The 26,200-nt window shown below is 36.4% G+C and overlaps 1 protein-coding gene across 3 annotated transcripts in view; it reads left to right on the forward strand.

Moving 5' to 3' along the window:
- The window catches only part of RNF141 (ring finger protein 141), a 37,021-nt gene extending 12,010 nt beyond the window's left edge, over positions 1-25,011 (forward strand). For all 3 annotated transcript variants that reach the window (XM_055548660.1, XM_055548659.1, XM_055548661.1), the window contains exons 3-6: positions 1,336-1,444; positions 10,352-10,533; positions 16,744-16,851; positions 22,226-25,011. In XM_055548660.1, coding sequence (XP_055404635.1) covers positions 1,336-1,444; positions 10,352-10,533; positions 16,744-16,851; positions 22,226-22,376 — 550 coding nt within the window. In that variant the 3' untranslated portion in view covers positions 22,377-25,011. The remainder of the gene's footprint in view (positions 1-1,335; positions 1,445-10,351; positions 10,534-16,743; positions 16,852-22,225) is intronic.
- The last annotated feature ends 1,189 nt before the right edge of the window (positions 25,012-26,200 follow it).

Below are 26,200 nucleotides of genomic sequence, written 5' to 3' on the forward strand. Positions count from 1 at the left end.
TTTTAAAACTCTAGCATTTTATTTTGTTCTTTTTGTTGTTGTTCTTTTTTTTTTTAAGATCATACAAATGGTAGCATTTGAGGCATTACTTTTGAGAACACATTCCTAGGAAATAAAATTGGATTGTGAATTAATAGTACCATAAAAGTGAAATACTTTTTTGTAAAGTTTATTGTTTCAACTTTCTAACCAGTAATCAATGACATTTGCCATCCCTTAAAGTCTTAGAACTTATGTACAAAAAATCTAGTCTGTCCTTTGAAATTTTGTTTTTTGGTTTAAAGACACTGGATAAAATGTGTCCCATGAAAGCATCCACAAGCTAAGCTTACTGTGTAATACAGAGACAGTGGTATAGTGTGTCTCCCTTTTATTTATTTAGCACAGAATGTTTCTGACTATATTTGCTTCTTAAAACCAATTCCCTTGGACCAGAGTTGGACATTTCACAAATTCAGTGCTGTCTGAGAGTTATATAGTTAAGCTTACATAAAAGAAGCATGACTTGATAGCTAGAAAATGGAACTGACATCCGGCAGTACTAGTTTAACTGGCTGATTTTGTTACCTAGGGCTAGTTGCTTAATTTTCAATGGCCTCAATTTATCTAGCTGAAAGTTACTTACTTCTGAATGTGATATCCCCACTGGTGTTCAGAGAGAAATGTGAATAATTATTTAAAAAATAAAAAAGGAGCTGCAATACTTAATTATGTCTTTGAACTGATTTAAATTGACACATGCACAATATTGAGTTATCCTAAAAAGTGTTATATTCTTATGTTAGTATTCTCTTTCTTTGTAAATTAGAATGACTCTGCTAGGGGAAAAGAGTGAAGTTCTATGTCTCAAAATCATTTGCTTTATCCAGTTTCAAATTATCTCTAAAAATATGTGTTGTTCCTTAAGGAAAGACTCAACCAAGAGCAAGATTTTTTCACATTTTATATATACCTGAGGCGGTAGTCAAAATTGGGATAAATGAAACCAGCTAAATTTTTTCTTGAAGTACCCGATTCTTTGTACACATTTTTTCCTAAATGTTTTTATTAGAAATTTAAAGACCATTGAGATATAGATCTGAATAAAATAGATTTATAAACATCATTCCACTATGCTGTCCACTTTGGAAATTAAATTGTATGTGTATAGTCAAAACATTTTCTATCCCTGTATTTTAAGAATCTAACTATTAGAATCACCGTTACTGTTACTTGCCTTTCTGTGTTTTCTTCACATTTCCTCCTCTGCCTTAAACTTTCTTGAATCTGGGCTCATAGCTCCATTATTTTATATGACTTTTCATAAAATTAATGAATGCATTTGCCTCTTTTCAGAACTGCTAAAGTGGCTTCTGGCCAGGAAAAACATCTTCTCTTTGAGGTACAACCTGGGTCTGATTCCTCTGCCTTTTGGAAAGTGGTTGTACGAGTGGTCTGTACCAAGGTAAGAGTGATAGAAACTTCCAGCTCTGAGCTTAAACTATTTTGGTGGTTAGAACCATATTTATTAGTATACTATAATATAGCAGAAATAAATATTTATAATTTGGTTTTTATTAATATTTATTTGTAAAACTATGTAAAATAATTTTGATGGCTCTTCCAGGTTAACTAAATTTCACTGGTTATATAATTGCCATATGTCAGAAATTTTTATACCCAAGGAAGGCAGTAGTAAACTCTGATCTTTATCATGTACCTCTCTTTTTGGATTTTAACTGACTGTGGAATCCTAAAGTGATGCCCTACATAGCTCTAAAATGACTTCTTAAAAATTAAAGTATCTTATAAGATCATTTCTTTTAAAAAACACTAGGTTTTATTTGTTAAACGATAATTTATAAAATCCATTAGAAAGGGTTGGTTTTTTGGTTTGGTTGCAGGGGTTAAAAGTAATTTTTAGTTTTACAATGGATTGTGGGTTTGGGTGGTTTTTTTTTAAGTTATTTTTAGTTAATTAAGGGATTTTCACCATCAATTAAGAGACACATTGTGTCTCTTAACTCATCTTTAAATTTAAGATACATGAGCATATCAACTGTGTGAAAACCTGTGATGGCAGCAGTCGTAGTGTATCAGGAAGCCTTATCCACTAATGGGCAGATTAGAATAGGTGGTTCTTAACCTTTTTGAGGCCAGTGAACTTTTGGTGAAGATGAAGGAATGAATATTATTAAGCTTCCTCCTATCCCAGCCGCTGCTCTAAAATACAATAAAATCATCCATATTCCTATAAACAATAAGTTGGGCAATCATGAATGTCCTTAATTCAACTCCTGATCAATCTATAAAGAATTCCTATAGAAAGACTCTCCTATAAAGGAGATTTTTTTTCTTTTGTATCATGGATCCTGGATGTTACCCAAATAATATGCCACATTTCCCCAATAGGTTTATTGCCTCTACTAAGCTGTAAGTGTAGTAGGATTGATTCTGTTTAGTTGATCAAATTTGAAGGTCTAATCTATTTAAGTAATAAAAGAACTTTTAAGAGGATTAGATTAGCAAAGACCAAGATCTTAATTCTACACTTGACTGAAATGGAATGGCACCTGTTCAAGATTACAGTTGGTTTAGAGAAAATACACAGTATCATTAATACCATTCAACTGGGTCTATCCACATTGAACATTTGCTTATTGATTTCTTTTAAGTCCAAATTTTAAAAAGGACTACAATAGCTGTGCTGAGAGTCGGACACGACTGAGCGACTTCACTTTCACGCATTGGAGAAGGAAATGGCAACCCACTCCGGTGTTCTTGCCTGGAGAATCCCAGGGACGGGGGATCCTGGTGGGCTGCCGTCTATGGAGTCGCACAGAGTCAGACACGACTGAAGTGACTTAGCAATAGCAATAATAGCTGCCAGAGAACCATCATTCAAAAATTTTTTACATTATTCATCATAAGTAGATAATATGATACTAGTTTGGGTAGCAATGTAACTTTATATAGTATATAATATGTTACAAATTGTTGAGGAATTTTAAACAGAAAAGTGATCTGATGAGAACTGTTGCTTTAGAAAGGTTATTCTCATGGTATCATCACAAGTTAGAATTAGGAGGGGAGTCTGAAGTTGCAGATACTAATCACAGAATCTAAAGTAATCTAGGTGAGAAGAAAGAGAATACATACTAAAAGAATGTATTACCTCTGCACCTTTAGAAATAACAGAATACATGCTGAAAGAACTTGATCCACAGTCATATTTTATTATTTATAGTTTGACTCCTGGGCTCAAAAATTATATACCAACCACATATTTTTCCATTTTGTGTTTGTTTTGGGGATTATATTTATATTAAATTCATTAGGGGTTTTTTACAGTGCTGTAAATATGCATACTCCCCAAAAGAACTTTGGGAATCTGCAGCCTTTGACTTTACAAAGAAATACGGTAAAGAAGAAATGAAGAACTGGGCTTAAAACATGTAAAGTCTATTCAAATTAAGTATCTCCCATATTCCCATTGTCTGTGAATTTACACTGCACATAATCTTTCAGGACTATTTGAAAGTACTTCAGAGGATACATAGGTAAATTTATAAAAACTAGTGACAAAGGTCATTTCTGAAAAAATATACACTCTTTCTCCTTTTCTTGCTCTCTCTTCCACAGTAACCATCCAGCTGATCTTTTTGGTTTTACCTCTACTATGTTTTACTTGAGTTTATTACTTGTAAGAAAGAGTTCACAGTCTCCAGGAGACTGTAACTAATACTTAGGCCCCTCTTTCTTCTCATCTAGATTACTTTAGATTCTGTGATTAGTCTCTGCACCTTCAGATTCCTCTCCTAATTCTAATTTGTGATGCTATGAGAATAGCCTTTCTAAAGCACAACTCTCATCAGATCACTTTTCTGTTTAAAGTTCCTCAACAATTCCTCCTTGGCTTCAAAATAGTCCCAACTCAGGCTTCCCTGGTGATCCAGTGGTTACGAATCTGCCTGCCAAAGCAGGGGACACGGGTTTGCTCCCTGATTCCAGAAGATCCCACATGCCTCGGAGCAGCTAAGCCTGTGCACCACAACTCGTGAGCCAGTGCTCTGGAGCCCTATAGCTACAACTACTGAGCCCTTGCACCGCAACTGCTGAAGCCCGTGTGCTCTAGAGCTGGTGCTCTGCAACAAGAGAAGCCGCTGCAGAGAGAAGCCTGTGCACCACAGCAAACAGCAGCCCCCACTCTCTGCAACTAGAGAAAGCTTGTGCACAGCAGTGAAGACCCAGTGATTTAAATAAATGTTAAAAAAAATAATTCCAACTCATTCACCTGGCATTTGAGGCCTTCTGCAATATGGCTCCAAACTGTCTTTTCTGTTTTATCATTATCCCTTTTTGAAGTCTACAGTCTCACCGGGCTTAACTAATTTAAGGCTGTAAAGTGAAAGTGAAGTTGCTCAGTCGCGTCTGACTCTTTGCAACCCCGTGGACAGTAGCCTGCACCAGGCTCCTCCATCCATGGGATTTTCTAGGCAAGAGTACTGGAGTGGGTTGCCATTTCCTTCTCCAGGGAATCTTCCCGACCCAAGGATCGAACCCAGGTCTCCTGCATTGTAGACAGACGCTTTACCATCTGAACCACCAGGGAAGTCCTTAAGGCTGTATAGCTGTAACTTTTCCATCTCAATGCCTCTGCTCTTTTGAGTTCCCTCATCTAGAATGTTCATTCCTCTGTCATTTAAATTGCCATCAGTTACAAATCCCAGAAAACCCCTCTTCCACCAGTTTAAACAAAAAAAAATAATCTAAATAATGTTTAAATGGAATATTTTGTGAAAATAATATTAGAAAATTAATGAGCTAATTAAAATTATGGACTAAGGTGGCTGTTTAGAAGCTTCATGAGTTATATTATTTTCATCTGTCTTGTTAGACCAAAACCTTGGAGTCATCTTGACTTCTCTTTTTCTTATACCCACCCCACAGTCAGTGCATAAGGAATCCTGTTAGGTTGCTCCTCAAAAATATATTCAGAATGTGACCAACGTTTTCCATTGTTGCTACTATCACCTTATTCCTCACAACCATCGTTTCTCACTGGGATTATTCCAGTTGCTTTCTAACTCATCTCCTTGCTTCACTGCCCTTGTCCCCATTCTATCTAGTCTCAGATCAACAACCAGTCTATTCCACTCATAATCTGAAGTGAAATTAGGTTTTAATATTCCTTGGCTCAGAACCCTCCAGTGACTTGCCATGTACTTGAGATAAGAGCCAAAGTCATTACTGTGATCAGCAAAGTCCTGTACATTTGGCCCCACCTCAGTCCCAAACCTCATCTTCTACCAGTCTTCCCTCTCTCATTTTGTTCCAGCCTCCCTGGGCTCCTTGCTGGACCCTGTGCTTCTTGCCAGGTTCACTTCTTTTTTTTTCTAAGTAATTTATTTTTTTATTGAAGGATAATTGCTTTACAGAATTTTTTTGTTTTCTGTCAAACCTCAACATGAATCAGCCAGCCATAGGTATCCATATATCCCCTCCCTTTTGAACCAGAGCCCCTGTTAAGAGTTTCTTAGCCATACAGCAAATTCCCATTGGCTATCTATTTTACATATGGTGATGTAAGTTTCCATGTTACTCTTCCCATGCATCTCACCCTCTTCTCCCCTCACCCATGTCCATAAGTCCATTCTCTTTGTCTGTGTCTCCTTTGCTGCTCTGTAAATAAATTCTTCAGTAATATTTTTCTAGATTCTGTATATATGCGTTAGAGTACGGTATTTATCTTTCTCTTTCTGACTTACTTCACTCTGTATAATAGGTTCTAGGTTCATCCACCTCATTAGAACTGACTCAAAGGCATTACCTTTATGGCTGAGTAATATTCCATTGTGTATACGTACCACAATTTCTTTATCCATTCATCTGTCAATGTACCTCTAGGTTGCTTCCATGTCCTAGCTATTGTGAATAGTGCTGCAGTGAACAATGGGATACACGTGTCTTTTTCAATTTTGGTTTCCTCAGGGTATATGCCTAGGAGTGGGATTGCTGGGTCATATGGTGGTTTTATTCCTAGTTTTTTAAGGAATCTCCATACCATCTTCCATAGCGGCTGTATCAGTTTACATTCCCACAAACAGTGCAAGAGCATTCCCTTTTCTCCACACCCTCTCCAGCATTTATTGTTTGTAGACTTTTTGCTGATGGCCATTCTGACCGGTGTGAGGTGATATCTCATTGTAGTTTTGATTTGCATTTCTCTAATAATGAGCAATGCTGAGGATCTTTTCGTGTGTTTGTTAGCACATGTATGTAGGTGTTCTTTGGAGAAATGTCGGATTAGGTCTTTTTCCCACTTTTTGAATGGGTTGTTTGTTTTTCTCGTATTGAGTTGTATGAGAGCTGCTTCTATATTTTGGAAATTAATCCTTTGTCAGTTGTTTCATTTGCTATTATTTTCTCCCATTCTGAGGGTTGTTTTTTCACCTTGCTTATAGTTTTCTTTGCTGTGCAAAAGCTTTTAAGTTTATTCAGGTCCCATGTGTTTACTTTTTTTTTAATTTCCATTACTCTAGGAGATGGGTCATAGGGGATCTTGCTTTGATTTATGTCATCAAGTGTTCTGCCTGTGTTTTCCTCAAAGAGTTTTATAGTTTCTGGTCTTACATTTAGGTCTTTAATCCATTTTAAGTTTATATTTGTTTATGGTGTTAGGAAATCTTCTAATTTCATTCTTTTACATGTAGCTGTCCAGTTTCCCCAACACCATTTATTGAAGAGGCTGCTTTTGCCCCATTGTATATTCTTGCCTCCTTTATCAAAAATAAGGTACCCATAGGTGCATGGGTTTATTTCTGGGCTTTCTATCTTGTTCCATTGGTCTGTATTTCTGTTTTTGTGCCAGTACCATATTGTCTTGAACAAGACAAGGGTGTCCACTTTCACCACTGTTATTCAACATAGTTCTGGAAGTCCTAGCTACAGCAATCAGAGAAGAAAAAGAAATAAAAGGAACCCAGATCAGAAAAGAAGAAGTAAAGCTCTCACTGTTTGCAGATGACCTGATACTGTACATAGAAAACTCTAAAGATAGTATCAGAAAATTACTAGAGCTAATCAGTGAATTTAGCAAAGTTGCAGGATACAAAATCAATACACAGAAATCACTTGCATTTCTATATACTAACAATGAAAAATCAGAAAGCTAAATTATGGAATCAATCCCATTTACCATTGCAACAAAAGAATTAAATATCTAGGAATAAACTTACCTAAGGAAACAAAAGAACTGTACACAGAAAATTAAAAGACACTAATGAAAGAAATCAAAGATGACATAAACAGGTGGAGAAATATTCCATGTTCCTGGGTAGGAAGAATCAATATTGTGAAAATGACTATACTACCAAAGGTAGTCTACAGATTCAATGTGATCCCTATCAAATTACCAATGACATTTTTCACAGAACTAGAACAAAAAATTTCACAATTCATATGGAAACACAAAAGACCCCAAATAGCCAAAGCAATCTTGAGAAAGAAGAATGGAGCTGGAGGAATCAACTTTCCTGACTTCAGATGATACTACAAAGCTACAGTCATCAAGACATTATGGTACTGGCCGGGTTCACATCTGCCTTTGCACTTCCTATTCTCATAGCCTGGAATGCTCTTTCCCCAGATACCCACATGACTCATTCTTGGACCGCTTTAGTTCCTAAATGGTACCTCTGTGAGGCCTTCCCTGCAACCTTTCAGCATTTTCTCTCCTCCGTTTAATATTCTTCATAAGACTTATTTCCATCTTATGTATACTTTGTCTCTCCAGCCTGTAGAGTAATCTTCGTGAGGGCAGGGATTTTTATCTGGCGTTTATACGCGTGTCACTAGTGCTAGAGCTGTAGTACCTATACAGTACCTGTAACGTCCACATAATGGATACTTGGTAAACGTTTGTTTTGTAAGTCCTATGATTATAATAATTATAGTTTGTAGTGAATATAACAAAAAAGTAGACTCATGGATGTAAAGAAACTGTTGGTTGCCAGTGGGGAGAGGAAAAGAGGAGGGGCTATATAAGGCTAGGGGATTAACAAGACTAACTATAAGGTGTAAAATAAGCTATGAGGATATATTGTACAATACAGGGAATATAAATAGTTTTATAATAACTATAAATGGAGTATAACCTTTAAAATTATGAATTTTTAAATTATATTGTATACCTATAATTATACATCAACTATACTTCAGTTTAAAAATTGCAGTTTGATAAACTTTGCTATTAAATACTAAATTTATGTAAATTATTCCCTAATTTCTAATGAACTGTGCATTTCCGAAGGAAGACTGGCTCAGTTTCCTCAGCTCTGAAAGTCTTTTTTTGTTCGGTTCAGTCGCTCAGTCGTGTCCGACTCTTTGCAACCCCATGAATCACAGCACGCTAGGCCTCCCTGTCCATCACCAACTCCTGGAGTTCACTCAGACTCACGTCCATCGAGTCAGTGATGCCATCCAGCCATTTCATCCTCTGTCGTCCCCTTCTCCTGCCCCCAATCCCTCCCAGCATCAGAGTCTTTTCCAATGAGTCAACTCTTTGCATGAGGTGGCCAAAGTACTGGAGTTTCAGCTTCAGCATCATTCCCTCCAAAGAAATCCCAGGGCTGATCTCCTTCAGAATGGACTGGTTGGATCTTATTGCAGTCCAAGGGACTCTCAAGAGTCTTCTCCCCACCTAAATTCCAATCACCTGTAATTCTATTTGTTCTCTACCCCATGTATAATCTATTACGAAGAATCTTACATATTTGCATCTTCAGATAGATTCTTAACCTTCCCCAAACTGAATCAATTTTCTATTAGAAATGGTTCTTCCATTTTCACAATATGGAGTCTGATTCATACTTGATTCTCAACTTTTTTCTCTTACTGTCTTCTCAACTAATAATAAATGCTAATTACAACTGTTATTCTTCAAAATATTGAAATGTTGCTGTAAAATATTTTTAATATAATCAAACCACTTCACTTTCTCATGTCCCCAGTTCCAGCAATACTTTTAAAAACTTTCATTTACAATTTTAAGGTCTACTCTCTATCTCTCCCTCTATTCTTCATTTCTTTCTAAATGCTTTCTGATTTTTTTTGTTCCATATACTTTTATATGCACTTAATAGATTTCATACTTTAATTGCATTTAATAGTTCCCACTGTCTTCTGTGGTATCTCCTGTGTTGACAGGAAGTCTTTCACATCTCTGTAATCTGTCTCTGATTACTTAAAGTTCTTTATCCAAGAATATGATGCCCTCAATCCTTCTGGCTTTGCTCATCTGAAGAGAGAATGTATGCCATACTACATACTTCCCAAGACAGATGAAAACAATATTGTCTCTTCTTATCTATTATCTCACACTTGCCCCCAATACCTCCTCACATTAAGAATGTAAGCTGGGGGCTTTGTTGGTGGCTCAGTGGTAAAAAATCTGCCTGCCAGTGCAGGAGACATGGGTTTGATCACTGATCTGGGACAGTCCCACGTGCTGCAAAGCATCTAAGCTGTTGCACCACAACTATTGAGCCTCTGCTCTAGAGCCCGGAAGCTGCAGCTACTGAAGCCTGCACACCCTAGAGCCCACGCTCTGCAACTCATGAGTAGCCCCTGCTCGCCCCAAGTAGAGAAAAGCCCATGCAGCAATGAAGACCCAGCACAGCCAAAAATAAAATAAATAAATAAATATTTTAAAAAGAATATAAGCTAGACGTAAAGCAGTTACCTAGCAATTAAAAATAGATTTTAAGAAAAGAGACATCAAAAGTGCAATATGAGATCAAAAAAAAAGAATGTAAGCTAGAGTGGGGAGAGTTACAACCTGTAGGCCAGTGATTCTACTTCATGCTAAAGTTCGAAATGACTTTCTGGGAAAAATTCAACCACTTTTTGTTAGGATTTACTTTATTGTAGTTTTCTTGCTTCAGTTTGTAAGTGTTGGTATGTAATAGAACTTAAGATATTCAAGAAACTAATCTCTTTCAGTTATAGTAGAATGGCAAGTGGTTGTTGGATTAAAATAAATCTTTAAGAAATTCTTTAAATAAATTAAAAGGATTTATCTCTAAAATTCATTTTTTAAGTCTGGGAAAATTGCCTGACCTCCACTACTAAATAAGTTGATGCCTAATCAACCCTACAGGTTATTTTGACTATCACATGAGAAAATATTGTGTGTTTTGAACCCTGCAAACATAGAGGAAGTGATATTATTCATTTGCTCAGACTATTGCTCTCTTTTTAGGTAATTGGCAAACTTTGTTTCCTAGGTGACTAAATAGTTGTTCCCCTTTTGGGAAAAAATCAATCAGAAAGATTATCAACTTTTTTTTTTTCATTTTCTTTGTATTTTTAGATTAACAAAAGCAGTGGCATTGTGGAAGCATCACGGATCATGAATTTGTACCAGTTTATCCAGCTTTATAAAGACATCACAAGTCAAGCAGCAGGAGTATTGGCACAGAGCTCCACCTCTGAAGACCCTGATGAAAACTCAGCATCTGTAACATCTTGTCAGGCTAGTCTTTGGATGGGAAGGTATGCAGCACATAAATGCCACGTTTCTCTTCTTTTCCAACATGCAAACTACTGAATATCACAGTAATATTTTTGCTAATGGTCTCTGTGACTTAAATCACATTACTTTTTGTCTCAGATGGTATTATATCCCAGATCTGCTTTTGGACTATTCTGTGTTTCAGGATATTGTTAGAGTGCCACATTAAAGAAAAACTAAAGTGATTCACACCAGGTAATGTTTCTGTCAACCCAGTTTCCATGAATCTACTCAACCCGCTTGCATTTAATGACAAGGTATATAGTTAATACCCTCTTGTAATACTCATTTAGGATCTTAGACAATCAAAGCCCTTCAAGGAATTAGGTCCAAGAGTCTGGTAAAACCATTCCAGTTTTTCTTAAAGGTATCTGACTGATTGGAGCATTACTATTGTAAATATTGGCTCTAGGACTTGGCAGTCCATTCTGGAATGGACAAGTAGTTGGTGCACGTATTGCATGTACTGAGTTACCAGAAGGAAGTGAGGTCAGCCAGCATTTTCTGTGATGGTGCTTGTTTACTCAGGCCTAATATATTATTGTTCTATCTAAACTTTCTTTTCCTTCTCCATAATGCTTTTGGCATGTGAATGCACCCACCTGTTGCCTTTTGACAGCCATGACCATAATTTAAATTTGTGAATGCCTCACTGGAAAAAGGCTTACGTGGGTCTAGACATGTTGACATCCTGTCTTATTGTCATACAGGGTAGACAGCACAAATCAGTATTGACAGTATCTTTTACCTTAAAGTTAAGAATATGCTTAACAAGAACTTCATTTTTATTGCTCCATTTGCAGTTGCATTTTCGATCCAATCTTAACCAGCTGGTTTCCAAATACTATGTTGTAGTAAAATTGTATTTTAAATTATTCTTTCCTGTTTGTCTTTAATAGGATTATTTGGTTTTCTAGGCTTGGGCAGTACGAGTGTTACTGATGAAATGCCAAATGAGTTTTAGAGTATTATAGGTAGCATTTAGGCTTATCTTTCCTGTATTTTGTTAAGTTAATCTTTCAAAGACAGACATCTGATTTTCTGTTTTTCATTCCTTTCCCTCTTCAAAATGGTGATTTTTTTTTTTTAAGTATTTTAAAAGTTGAAAATAGCATTTAATAGTAAATAGTATTTACTAGTCTCTGTGGTAGAAAATGAAAGTAAAACTTTTTTCTTATTGCAGTCATCTTAATGAGGAAGGTAAGAGTGTTATCCCTTTTCATGTGCCCTCTAGACTGGGAAACTCAATGCGTAATTGGTAGGTTAGGGCTGCTGCTTGCCTTTGTATATTTTGGGTTTTTGTTTTTTTTATACCCTGATATACTTAGTTCATAGAAAAATAGAGTTTTCAGATTGAGTGGGATCTTGAGAGGTATTTATTTGATTCAGTCTTATATCTGGTACCTATTTCTAGTAGTATTTTATATTTACTAAGTACTTACAGAGTATTAGGCATTGTGAGGAGTGGAGTTTACATGTATGAACTCATTGTGCTCTGTGCTTAATCACTCCAGTCGTGTCCAACTCTTTGTGACCCCATGGACTGTAGCCTGCCAGGCTGCTCTTTCCATGGGAATTCTCCAGCACAAATACTGGAGTGAGTTGTCATGCCCTTCTCCAGGGGATCTTCCCAAACCAGGGATTGAACCCAGGTCTCCTGCATTGCAGGTGGATTCTTTATCATCTGAGCCACCAGGGAAGCCCTTTTAATAAACCCATTAAATCATAGCAATCCCAGGGGAATACAAATATTGGTTCATTGCAGATGTAGCAACTTGAGGTTTAGACAAATGAATGACATGGCTAGAAACTGGTCTAGTGGAGATTCACATTCAGGCCTGTCTGGCAATACAGCCATGTTCCTAATCTCTGCATTACTACTCCCTGGTGCATGAAGATCCTGTACTACAGTGCTTTTTAAACTTTGATATTCAGTGGTTTTGAGAAAAAGCTTGAGATTCTATCAAGCTCTCAGGTGTTGTCACTACTGCTCACCCCTGGATAGCACTTTGTGTAGCAAGACTTACCATATTTAGCCAAGTGGTAGTCCAGCTTGAACATGAACACCTGCAGTGTGGGACTCACTGCCTCAGAAAGACAAGGGTTTTGATACACAAATGGCTTTAATCACTATGTAATTTTCCCTTTTGCATAATTTTCCTTAGAGCAAAATCTGGCTCTCCTAAGGCAGCACAGATTCTAGAAGCAAATTGCCTGTGTTTAAATCCTGGCTTTACTCCTTACTGTGTCACTTTGGACAAGTTATTAAACCTCTCTTTACTCAGTATCCTCATCTTTTAAAAGAAAATGACAGTAATAAGGTCTACTTCATAGGACTCTTGAGAGTTTAGTGAGTTAGTATATGTAAAATACTTGGAACAGTGCCTGGCTCATAAAAATATATATCTATAAAAGTTAACTATCATTGTTACTAATTATTACTGTTTTCTACTAATTTCAGTGACAGTACCCTCTGGAGAATTCCACCATACAAGTCTGTTCTCTCTTGGCCAAAGACTTGAACACACTAATCAAATTCTCACTGAGCCTTTTGTTCTCCAGGATAAACCTCCCCAGTTCCTTCAGCCTTTGTTTATATTGGTCTCTTCTATATCCCAGGGGCTTTCCTGGATGATCTTTTATCTGTAAATTTGTTTTTCAGAGTAGGGGAACAGAGAACTGAATTCTCCATTCTACAAGTGGTCTAATGAGGACAAACAGCAAGCCTTTCTCCCTCCTCCTTCTGGTAACTGTACTGCTAGGAAGGTAGCAAAACAATCAAGTGAATGTAGTACGGCTTCCGTTAGCTGCTTCTGCATCTCCTCCATCCAGAATGCTGTTCTTTGTGGCCCTCTGCTCCTCAGTTTTAAACTGTAACCTTCAAAACCCTGTCTGTCACCCTTTATGGATTCAGTTATATTCTTTGCTACTGACGACCAAGTCCACATCCTTAGACATAAACTGTAAGCTCCTCAAGGCAGAGACCCCAGTCCCTTTGGCTCTGGCACAGTACATAGCACCTAGTTGTTGTTGCTCAGTCGCTGAGTTGTGTGTCTTTGCGACCCCTTGAATTGTAGCATGCCAGGCTTCCCTACCCACTGTCTCCCGCAGTTTTCTCAAGCTCATGTCTTTTGAGCAGTGATGCCATCCAACCATCTCATCTTCTGTCAACCCCTTCTCCTGCTCTCAATCTTTCCCAGGGTCAAGGTCTTTTCCAATGAGTCGGCTCTTCCCATCAGGTGGCCAAAGTATTGGAGCTTCAGCTTCAGTATCAGTCCTTCTAATGAATATTCAGGGTTGATTTCCTTTAGGATTGGTTGGTTTGATCCCCTTGCTGTCCAAGGGACTCTCAAGAGTCTTCTCCAGCACCACAATTCAAAAGCATCAGTTCTTTGGCACTCAGCCTTCTTTATGGTCCAACTCTCACATCTATACATGACTACTGGAAAACCCATAACTTTGATTATACAGACCTTTGTTGGCAAAGTGATGTCTCTATTCTCTAATATGCTGTCTGGGCTTCCCAGGTGGCACTAGTGGTAGAGAACCTGCCTGCCAATGCAGGGGATATAAGAGACTTAGGTTCAATCCCTGGTTTGGAAAGATCCCCTGGAGAGGGCATGGCAATCCATTCCAGTATTCTTGCCTGGAGAATCCCTTGGCCAGAGGATCCCGGCAGGCTATACAGTCCATGGGGTTGCAAAGAGTCGAACACAACCGAAGCGACTTAGCACTCACAGGTTTGTCATAGCTTCTCTTTCAAGGAGCAAGCATCTTTTAATTTCATGGCTACAGTCACCATCCACAGTGATTTTGGAGCCCAAGAAAATTAAGTCTGTCACTGTTTCTACTTTTTCCCTATCTATTTGCCATGAAGTGATGGGACCTGATGTCATGATCTTAGTTTTTTGAATGTTGAGTTTCAAGCCAGCTCTTTGATTCTCCTGTTTCACCCTTATCTAGAGTCTCTTTAGTTCCTCTTCACTTTCTGCCATTAGAGTGGTATCATCTGCATATCTGAGGTTGTTGATATTTCTCCCAGAAATCTTGATTCCAGCTTGTGAGTCATCCAGCCCAGCATTTCACATGATGTACTCTGCATATAAGTTAAATAAGCAGAGTGACAATATACAGCCCTGACATGCTCCTTTCCTAATTTTGAACCAGTCAGTTGTTCCGTGTCCAGTTCTAACCGTTGCTTCTTGATTCACATACAGGTTCTCAGGAGACAGGTAAGGTGGTCTGGTATTCCCATCTCTTTAAGAATTTTCCAGTTTGTTGTGATCCACATAGTCAAAGGCTTTAATATAGTCAATGAAGCAGAAGTGGATGTTTTCCTGAAATTCCCTTGTTTTTCCTCTGATCCAACAGATGTTGGTGATTTATCTCTGGTTCCTCTGCCTTTTCTTTTTTTTTTTTTCCTCTGCCTTTTCTAAATCCAGCTTGTATACCTGGAAGTTCTCAGTTCATGTACTGCTGAAGTCTAGCTTGAAGGATTTTTAGCATTACCTTGCACCTGAAAAGCATTTAAACATTGAAATAAATAGATATAGAAAAATTAAAATACATTAGATCCACACCCATCTAGGTTTTCATTCAGTTTCCCAATTTCAATTCAGAAGCTGCCCTCTTTTATGCATTGCTGAAGCACAGCATTTACTCTGTTACCACATCCTAATGATTTGTCTTTTGTAATGCCCCTTAGACCAGGCTTAATTATGTCCCAGGTGAATTACTGAAATAAGGATCTAATTGGTGTTCCTCTCTCTAGACTGTCCCTCATACTGCTGTCCCAGTTGATATCCTAAAGCATTATTTCCAATGGGGGTTCACTTTCCCCTTGATTAAACTCTATCAAAACAAATTTAAACTTAATCTTTTGACATACAAGGATCAGATTATCTCTGCTATACTTAAGCAGTCTTTCATACCAGCCTGCTTGATAGACACTTTTCCCTACCTGTTTAGCTTTGTTTATTCACATTGAATGTCCTCTATCGAAATCCTGTCATTTTTCTACCTTATCTTTCTGACAAATTTGAAATATACTTTCTTCCTTCTTTACTTAGCACTTACTACATGTAATACACATTTGACATTTGCTTATTTTCTATATACAAATTGACAGATTTTAAAGTACTATATCAGTGTCTTAGATACAGTGGTATAAGCACAGCCAGGAATAAAAACATGTTAGAGGTAGTTTCTACCGTTAATAAGCTTATAGTCTAGTGGCTATACTTTGGAACATTTAATTTTTGTATAATTATAAAAGCAATACATGCTTGATGAAGAAAACCTAAACATTACAGAATAGCACAAAGATTAAAAGCAAATTTAAATCACTTCAAGAAATACATATTGAGAACCTAAGACAAACTCCTTATGAGTTTACAGTTTATGGATAGACTAACCAATAAACAGCCAATAAAATGCAGTATTTAAGACCTTTAGTTGAGGAAAATGTTGGTTTTTGAGAGCATAGAGAAGATGGTATCTTGAGCTGAGTAACTGAGGTTGGAGTTTGCCAAACTCACAAGGGTATTCCAGGAAAGGAAAACACCACCTACAAAGGCGCTTGGCTCATTCAGGGGCATCTAAATTGTGGCTGGAATAGAAGGTTGAACATCTCTTTTCTTCCCAAGATGAAAGAGCTCTTTGAGGACAGATACTTTGCATTGTGTCTCTTTCATATTTCATATAGCACCTGAGCCTTAAGACTAAGCTGTTCTTTCATTTATATGCCCATTAGCTGCAGCAGCACAATATATCAATATATAGACCCTGATGGCAGGGCCCATATTTTAGAGAGCTTTATATCCTGCATGGTGAATAAATCATATATTGGTTGAATTCATGTATAAAAATTCAATATGATTAAAATGGGCTAAGTTATTTTTAGAAAGACCTGAATATTTCCAGTTTTAGTCCATATTTTCTTTTAAACCATCTCAGGATTTATCTTTTATCTAGTCTTTTCTCTATGAAATTTCGCCTCTAGTACTTCTTCCCTAATATGTTTGCTATCCCTAAAATACAGGTTATTTTACTCTGATACTGCATGAGTCATGTTGTGCTTTATGTTGAGAGCACATACATCCTTGTTTACGCTTTTTAACCCAATGGAAAGAAAGTTTACAGCACAGTGACAACAGAGAATATCACCGCTCCGGCTCCTTTTTCCCATGCAGGGTAAAGCAGCTGACTGACGAGGAAGAGTGCTGTATCTGTATGGACGGTCGGGCTGACCTTATCCTGCCCTGTGCTCACAGCTTTTGTCAGAAGTGCATTGACAAGTGGTACGTAATCTGCCTTCATGCTTCATGGGGTAGGCCAAGGTCAAATGGGGAAATGTATATGAATACACTTCAAAAAATGCAAATATATTGTAGTTAAGTATAAGAGACTTTGTTCTTTAATACTTTGGATTTTATGACATGCCTCTTACTGCTTAAATATTTTTATACATAGTCTATAATGTGAGGATGTAGCTTAGTTATGACAATTTACTTTTGCTATAAAGAGGTTTGTGCCTGATTAAAGTCTAGAATCAAACATTTTTCCTTTCCCTTCCATTTTTTTCCTCTTTTCTACATTTTCCCTCCATATGTCATTAGAATAATATTAATCCTTGAATATTGGACCTGAGGAGAACTTTAGAGAATGGCTAGTCAAGCTCATTATTTTACAAAATAAGAATCAAGCATTTAAGAAAATTTATCATTGACATACAGTAAACTATATATAAAGTACAATTTGATATATGTATATAATCATAAAAGTCATCCTCACAATTTAGATAATGAACAAATCCATCACCCTCAAGTTACCTCTTGCCCACCGTAAGGTCTCCTTCCCCCAATCCCTTCTCCTAGTCCCCAACCACTAATATGGTTTCAGTCACTCACTATAGAATAATTTGGATGTCCCATACAGTATATACTCTTTTTTGGTCTGGCTTCTTTCATTCATTATAATTTTTTCAAGATTGTAGTATGTATCAGTAGTCCCTTGCTTTTTATTGCTGAGTAGTATTCATTGTATGAATATACTGCAGCTTCTTTATCCATTCACCTGTTGATGGACATTGGGTTGTTTTGAATTTTTGGCTGTTACAAATAAAGCTGCTGTATACATTTGTGCTCAGCTGTTTTTATGGACGTACATTTTGGCTTTTACCTTGGATAAATACCTACAAGTGGGATGGCTAGATCATATGGTAGAGGTATGTTTAACTTTTTAAGAAACTGCCAGTTGTTTTCCAAAGTGGTTGTGCCATTTTACACTCCAGTGTATGAAAATTCCAGTTGCCCTACAACCTTGCCATACTTGGTATTTGTCATTCTAATTGCAGCCATTCTAATTGATGTGTAGTGGTATCTCATTGTAGTTTTAATTTGCCTTTCCCTGCTGACTGGTGGCGCTGAGCACTTTTCTTATTTTCTATACGTATCTATATGTATTTCATCTGTGGTGAAATATTCATTCAGATTCTTTTGCCCATTTCTTTTTTAAAAATTGTATTTCATTTTTAATTGGAGGATAATTACTTTACAATACTGTGATGGTTTCTGCAGTGCATCAACATGAATCAACCCCAGGCATACATATGTCTCCTCACTCTTAAGCCTCCCTCCACCTCCCTCCCCATCCCACTCTTCTAGGTTGTCACAGAGCACCAGTTTGAGCTCCCTGCGTCATACAGCAAATTCCCACTAACTGTTTTACATATGGTAATATATATATTTCAATACTACTCTCTCAATTTATCCCACCCTCTCCTTCCCTGACTGTGACCAAAAGTCTATTCTTTATGTCTGTGTCTCCTTTGCTGCAGTGTTCACTGAAGCACTGTTTACAATAGCTAGGACATGGAAGCTGCCTAGAGTCCATCAATAGATGAATGGATAAAGAAGTTGTGATACATATACACAGTGAAATATTAGTCAGCTATTAAAAAGAATGAATTTGAGTCAGTTCTAATGAGGTGGATGAACCTAGAGCCTATTATACAGAGTGAAGTAAGTCAGAATGAGAAAGACAAATACCATATATTGAAGCATATATGTGGAATATAGAAAGATGGTACTGATGATCCTACTTGCCCATTTTTTTACTTAGTTGTTTTTGTATTGAGAGTTCTTTATGTATTATGGATACATGCCCTTTATCACATATATAATTTGCAAATATTTTCTCCCACTCTGTGATTTATCTTTTCATTCTCTTAGGAATGTCTTTTAAAGAGTAGAAATTTTTAATTTTTATGAAGTCCAGTTTCTCAATTTGTGTAATGAATAATCATTTTAGTGTCATATCTAAGAAATCTTTGTTTAACCCAAGGTCACGAAGATTTTCTTCAATTTTTCCTTCTAAAAGATTTATTGTTTTTAGGTTTTACATTTAGGTCTAGGATCCATTTTGAGTTAATTTTTGTATGGTGTGAGGTATGGATCAAAAAATTTTTATTTTACCCTTAATGGCTTTCCAGTTGCTCCAGCACAGTTTTTTGAAAAGACTGTCTTTTCTTCTCTAAAATTGCCTCTGCTTCTTTGTTGCAAATCAGTTGTTCAAACACAGGTGAGTATTTCTGGACTCTTTTCTGTTCCATTGACCTATTGTCTACTTCACACCAATATCATACTACTTTGATTAGTGTAGCTTTGTAAGTCTTAAAATCAGGGAGTATTAGTCCTCCAACTTTGTTCTTTTTCAAAGTTGTTTTGGTTTTTCTAGATCTTTTGCGTTTCAGTGTGAATTTTATAATCAACTTGCCAATTTCTACCAAAAAAAGTCTGTAAGAATTTTGATTGGGATTGAGTTAAATAATTTGGAGAGTGTTAAGTCGGACATAGTGACTAAACAATAATAAAACTTCTTAACAATATTAAATCTTCCAACCCACATCTCACTATGTTTCGCCATTTATTTGAAAGTGAAAGTAAAGGTCGCTCAGTCCTGTCCAACTCTTTGTGACCCCCATGGACTATACAGTCCATGGAATTCTCCAGGCCAGAATACTGTGGGTAGCCTTTCCCTTCTCGAGGGAATCTTCCCAACCCGAGGATCAAACCCAGGTCTCCCACAGGTCTTCTTTAATTTCTGTCATCAATTGTAGTCTCCAGTGTTGCATATCCTTCACAGATCTATCCCTAAGTATTTTATAATTTTTATGTTACTTTAAGTGTTATTTTTAAATTTCAATTTTTGATTATTGTATTTCTATATACTAGAAATAAACAGTTTTGTGTATCAGTCTTGTATCCTGCAACCTTAATAATGATTGATTTATTAGCTCTTTTTTATAAATTCCATAGAATTTTATTGAATGACAGCAAAACCTTTTTTGAGAGAGATTTTTTCTGGATATAACATTTTAGACTGATAATAGTTTTTCTCTCAGTACTTTAATGACATTGCTTCACCATCTTCTTGCTTACAACATTTTCTATGAGAAATCTGCTCTCATCCTCATCTTTTTTCCTCTGTAAGTAATGTGCCTGGCTGTTTTTAAGGTTTTTTTCCCCTTCATCTCTGACTTTCAGCAGTTTGATTTTGATGTGCCTTAGTTTTCTTCATGTTTCTTGCACTTAGGATTCATTGAGCTCCTTGGATTTGTAGGTGTATAGTATCATGAGTTCTGGAAATTTTTCAGCCAGTATTTTCTTAAACATCTTTTTCTGTTCTCTTTTGTCCCATGTCCTTCTGGGACTCCAGCCACTGATGTACTAGACCACTTTTGCACACCTCACATACTATTTTCCTTCTTTTTTGAGTCATTTTCTCTGTGTTTAATTTTGGATAATTAATACTGCTCTATCATTTCAAATTCACTGATTTTTTTTTCCTGCAGTCTATTGCCATTAATCCCACTCAATGTATTTTTTTATTCAGATATCTTAGTCCTCATCCAGAAGTTCAAGTTTTTAATATCTTCCAGTTTCTGCTTAATATGTGGTCTTTCCTCTAGCTTTTTAAGTATATAGAATATAGTTATCATAACCTTTCATTTTCTTGTTGCTGATTCTGATGTATCTGTCAGTTCTGGATTAGTTTTGATGGATTGTTTTCTTCATTTTGGGTTGTATTTTTATGCTTCTCTGTATGAATGGTAGTTCTTAGCTGGGTTCCAGACATTGAGATTTTTTTACCTTTTGGGGTACTGGATATTTTTGTATTCCTGTAAATATCCTTGAGCTTTGTTCTGGGATATAGTTACTTGGAAACAGTTTGATCCTTTTGAGTCTTGCTTTTATGGCTTGTTAGGCAGGACCAGAGTGATGTTTAGTTTAGAGCTAATTATGCCCTGCTGAGGCAAGCCTTCAGAGTACTCTACCCGATGCTCCATGAATTAAAAGGTTTTCCACTCTGTCTGGCAGGAACAGGCAATGTCCAGGCCCTTCGTGAGCTTTGGTTACTGTCCCCTCAGATCCTTTTGAGTGATTCTTGGGCTTGAGTAGTTTCCTGACTTGCACACACTGATCATTACTCTGCTGAATGTATCTACAGGGACCTTCAGTAGACTCTGGGATTCTCCCTTTGTGTAGCTTTCTCTTGTCCAGCACTTTACCCTATGAACTAGTTTTGTCTTGGCGTCCTAAGATTCGCTGCTCTTGTCTTGTCTACTCAGGGAATCTACGAGGCTCCGTCTCAGTTTCCCCTGCTCTCTCTCTGGCATGGGAACTCTCAGAGGCAGTGAGCTGGGTAATTATAGGGCTCACCTTGTTTTGTTTCCCATCTCTCTGGGATTATAATCCTTTGTCATCTTGTGTTTAGTGTTGAAAACCATTATTTCATGTATTTTGTCCAGTGTTGTTTTAAGTGGGGAGATAAATCTGGTCCCTTGGCCAGAAGCAGAAATTGACTATTTTAAAATTGTGACTTTTGCGCACAGAAGAGCACAGATAATTATCTTAAAAACTATCTCTGAAGATCCAGAAATGAATCTGAACAATATATGTCAGCTCTACTTTCACATTTAGTTTTTAGAACAGATTTCTAAATTTTTGCACAGAAGCCAAAGAGCAATTAACTACTTTTAGGTTTCAGATTTCACTGAGCAATAAAGAGAAAAATATTTTCCCTCTGTGACATGTTTCTGGCTCAAATATGCTATTTTTAAAATTTCCAAAGTAATGTTTGACAAGAGAAAAAAATCCCTTTGGAAAACATAATCTTTTTTAAGTGATTATATATAAGCTCTTTCCTCCCCCCAAAATTATTCTGCATGTAAAGTTCATTTTATTTTAAGCCTTGAATGCTTCCATTCCATTGTTTATAGCAGCAAAAGATAGGAAAAAATCTGGATGTCCTTCCTTCTATGGGAGATAAGTTAAATGAATTATGGCCTATCCAAACAGTGTATTTTGAATAGGCAGCTCTAACACGTGCTCTTTTTGTTAAAAAGAGCAGTGATGTGTAGACACACACAAGCTGGTCAAGGCTAGTCTATCTCTAGAAGAATATATAAAAAACTGAAGAATATATAAAAAACTGGTTAACAGCAGTTGCCTCTGGGGATAATAAAGATTAGGGTAGGAGAAAGAGATGTATTTTTCACTATACACTTTTATGCTATTTTCTTTTTTAAAAAAATGTACATGTATTACATTTCAAATTCATTGTTTTAAACAGAAAAAGAAAACAAACTATTCTTTATTTGATTTCTAATAGGAGTGATCGACACAGGAATTGCCCTATTTGTCGCCTACAGATGACTGGAGCAAATGAATCTTGGGTGGTGTCCGATGCACCCACTGAAGATGATATGGCTAACTATATTCTTAACATGGCTGATGAGGCAGGCCAGCCCCACAGGCCGTGACCTCCTGGTGAAGTGTTCCATTGCTGGTGTGGGCTATACATACTTCAGTCACGGGGAAAGAGGGCAGGGATATTGTAGCACAGACACAGCAATTCCCCCCCACCCTCTTATTTTTGCTATTCTGACAGTTTGTCCTTTTATTTTGATACTTTCCCTGTCTTCCACTTCAGATAAACTAAAATTTGCTACCATTTTAGACTATATTTTCCTATTATTTATCTGTTCTAATACATATTAGGACTAATTGCTCTTGAATTCTTTGCAGAGTTAACATTTCCGGGGGCTTCTGAAACACTGTTACTTTTCAGGGCAAGAGTATTCTGGAATCTATTTAGTTAGGTTTAAAATAAACCTTGAATTTTAAAAAGTTGTAGCCATGTGAGAGAAAATCTTAACTGAAAATGTATAATACATCAGAGTGCATGTTACTACTTAAATTAGTCTTTCTGCTGGGATCTAAGGAATATGTATGCCCCCTTGTGGTTGACTATTACTCTTTTAATAGTTTTTACTTGAAATAAGCCCTAATTATTTCCTAACTTTAACAGTGTGTTTTGGAACTACATGTTTTTTTAACTTAAGTGTTTTCCCCCCCCATGCTGTGTAACTTGGGTGAAGACTATGAATTAGGGCAGGACTTTGCCTTGTAAATGGATTTCTGCTGGGGAGTCTTGGCTATTCTAGAAATGCTTTCTTACAGCTGGGAAACTGTTCTAAATAGCTTTTGGTAATGCTTATTCATCCTGGAGATTCAGATGGAAGTTTTTCTTCATCATAGACCCTAAATTTTATGTCCAAATTATGATAAGTCTTTAACATTGGTTATGGTGCTTTTATTTTCTTAATTTGAAGCCATCTTCCTGAGGTCCCAGAGTCTTCAAATTTCTTAGATTAAGAAAATAGTATGTAGCCTTTTAACCATATGTACACAAAACACCCCTGAAAATTAGGAGATGACTTGACTTTCTGTTTCACTGCATTTCATTTGAAACGCCAGGAAAGAGTATAGATATGGTGTTCAGCAGCACTTGAGCCATTTTTTTAAATTTTTGTTGATAAAGTAAAATTTTATTTTATGCTATATATTAACATTTCAGCATATAATAAACTAGGGCCTGATGTCTTTAAAAGTGTTTTAACATTCCACATAATTTTCTGATTTATTATTGGTATGTTACAAATACTATTTTCTGAAATACCAAAGCATACAATTTAAGTTGCTGCTTATTGACGGCAGAATTTTTGGATACTGGGGACTTTAATCAGAATGCAAATTAAGTAATTTTTAGGAAAAATGACCAAATGTAGCTTGGATTTTACCCCCTAATATAATACTAATAATTGGTTGACTTGCCTGATGGAGGCAGCTGTTTATACAAGAGGAGTACTGGGGTCTCTGTCCTGTCGACCTGGCAGTGCCCTTCTTGGCTGTGTGACCTGAGAAAGTCCCCTCCTCTCGTTTGCAGGCTCTTTAGAAACAGACTTTATCTGTGGTATTCACACTTTTCAGCAGCAGCACTGTTTTTTTCCCAAGTAAAAATTATACTCAAAATCCCTACACACACGTGCTGCACACACACATACACACACACACACACACAGAGTACCCCCCTACCCCGCCCCTGCTCTATCATTTTCTCATTATACATTTCCTTATATAAATTTATGTACCACAATAACTAAATATTTATGAAGTCAGCCAACAAAAACATGTTAATGCATGGTAATTACAAGTATATTGGAATTTGACGAGTAACACAGTTGCATGATGGGACTTGTTTTTTTTTTTTAATTTTTTTTCCAAAAAAATTTCAATTAAATCCAAGTCAAAATCCAGACCTCTAATTCTCCTCCATAGGTTCCCCAGTACTCCATGGAACATATTTTGAAAATTTTGAGATAAGTCTTTGGAGATTAAATCTTCTAAAATATGTTCCATGGAGTACTATCTTTATGACTTTGCTGAGTCTCATTCAGATTGCCCAATTTAAGAATGTTTCTAAAAATGAATAAAATTTCTTTATAGATTTTTGGATCTTTCCAGGTATAGCCAATGATTTTATCCCCCAGAATCCTTCACCTTTCAAGGAATTATTTTTCATAGTGAGCCCAGTGACTTGATGTTGCCCAAACCTTTTTATTTTCCAATATAAGCTCCAAGACACTAACTGATACTGTGAAATATATTTTTACTAGCCTTATCAAATAAATGAGCACAGTTTTTTGCTCACTCCATTAAACTGGGTAATAATTCTTTAGATGTGAATGTTAGGTAGGTTCTACTGTAATAACTAATTGTAAAAGTTGTAAATTTGTTTAATGGATGAAATGTGTACTTTTTGTATTCTGTACAGCTTGTCTTTTTTAAATATTAAGTACTTAAATGCACTTACTATGATAGGAAATATGTGTGCCTTCTAGGATTTATGAAGCTGTTTCATGAACTCTTAAGAAATTTGTAAGTTATAAAGTTTCTCTGTCTTAATAACAAAGGTTTACTCATAATACTGTAGAACTTTAGTTTGAGAAAATGGATTTGACTATGTACTGAATTTAGAAGTTGAAGATAATAGTATCTGTTTTGTTCTTGGGGCAAACTGATGTATTGTGCAATAAATAATCTTTAGCAATTAAATTTTAGGTAATTGAGATTTTTTTTTATCATGTAGTTTCATGTTTTTATATACCAAGTGTTTATATTCCTTAGAGGACTGTTTTGTGTTGTGTTCTGGTGGATTGTGCTGTTTTTGTGCTATGTTTTAAAACACTTCAAATTAGACTCGATTTACTTATACCTAATATAGGTAATAAGGCTGCTTGAAAGTATCTTTTGGTTCAGTGATTTTTATCATTGAGAAGTTGGATTCATTAAAAGGCAATCCAAAGAATTTGTACTTTTAACTGTTTTTTTCTTCATTAAGTCCAGCTTGCTTTCTTTAGGAGTAAGAAAGCTACTTGGAGATTAGAGAAATCAGGTGACCACCCACATTTATAAAGGACATTTACAATGACAATATAACATAAACAGCAACAGCTGTTCATTTGTTTTCATGTCTTTCTGTTACCCTACTGGATAGTAAAAATAATAAAATACTTCACCCTGTGGTGGTTTTGATATTTTACCTTGTAAGATCATTTCTAAGATTAAAGAGTGGAATTAGAGAAGCAGGCTAGAATCTTAGTGCAGAGAATGGGAAAACCATTTATAAGAAGGAGTAGCAGTTTATAATTAATGTGTATCATCATGGAGAAGTACACATTTTGGTGTCAAAGACATAAAAGCCCCCTCAGAGATTTATTTTTACAATCTTGCAGCTGTTTATAGTCTTAACTCTGGCATACTCTATCTCCCTAATAAGATATTTCTTTAGAGGTTGAAGGTATAAAAATTTTCAAGGAACTATATCTGATAAGTGTTCCTTTTATTGCAGTTAGTTATACCTGTTTTTTATAACAGTCATAGTTTTTAGGTAGAGAATACCTAGGTTTATTACCAGTGTTTCACCTTCAGTTGCATCTGCGATCTCAGAAAATGATCAAAATACTATTTCACCATCACGGCACTCAGAAACAAGTAAAGAGAAAGCCATAGGGATGTGCTTTTAACTCTGCCTTATCCAAGGTAAGACAAAGTAAAGGTGCAGGACGGGCCTGGTAAACGCCACCCCAGGAGCTGTGATTGGTTTTCATGAGGCACAGAACAATAACATTGATCATTTCAACAATGCAGTTTCAAGTAACAGTGTGAACTTGAGCCCTTTAGAGTAAACATGTCTCAAAAACCATTCTGCTAGAAACGTGGGCTAGTGTACAATTGTCCTTGA

This window comes from Bubalus kerabau, chromosome 15 (genome assembly GCF_029407905.1).
Source record: "Bubalus kerabau isolate K-KA32 ecotype Philippines breed swamp buffalo chromosome 15, PCC_UOA_SB_1v2, whole genome shotgun sequence".
Lineage (NCBI taxonomy): Eukaryota > Metazoa > Chordata > Mammalia > Artiodactyla > Bovidae > Bubalus > Bubalus kerabau.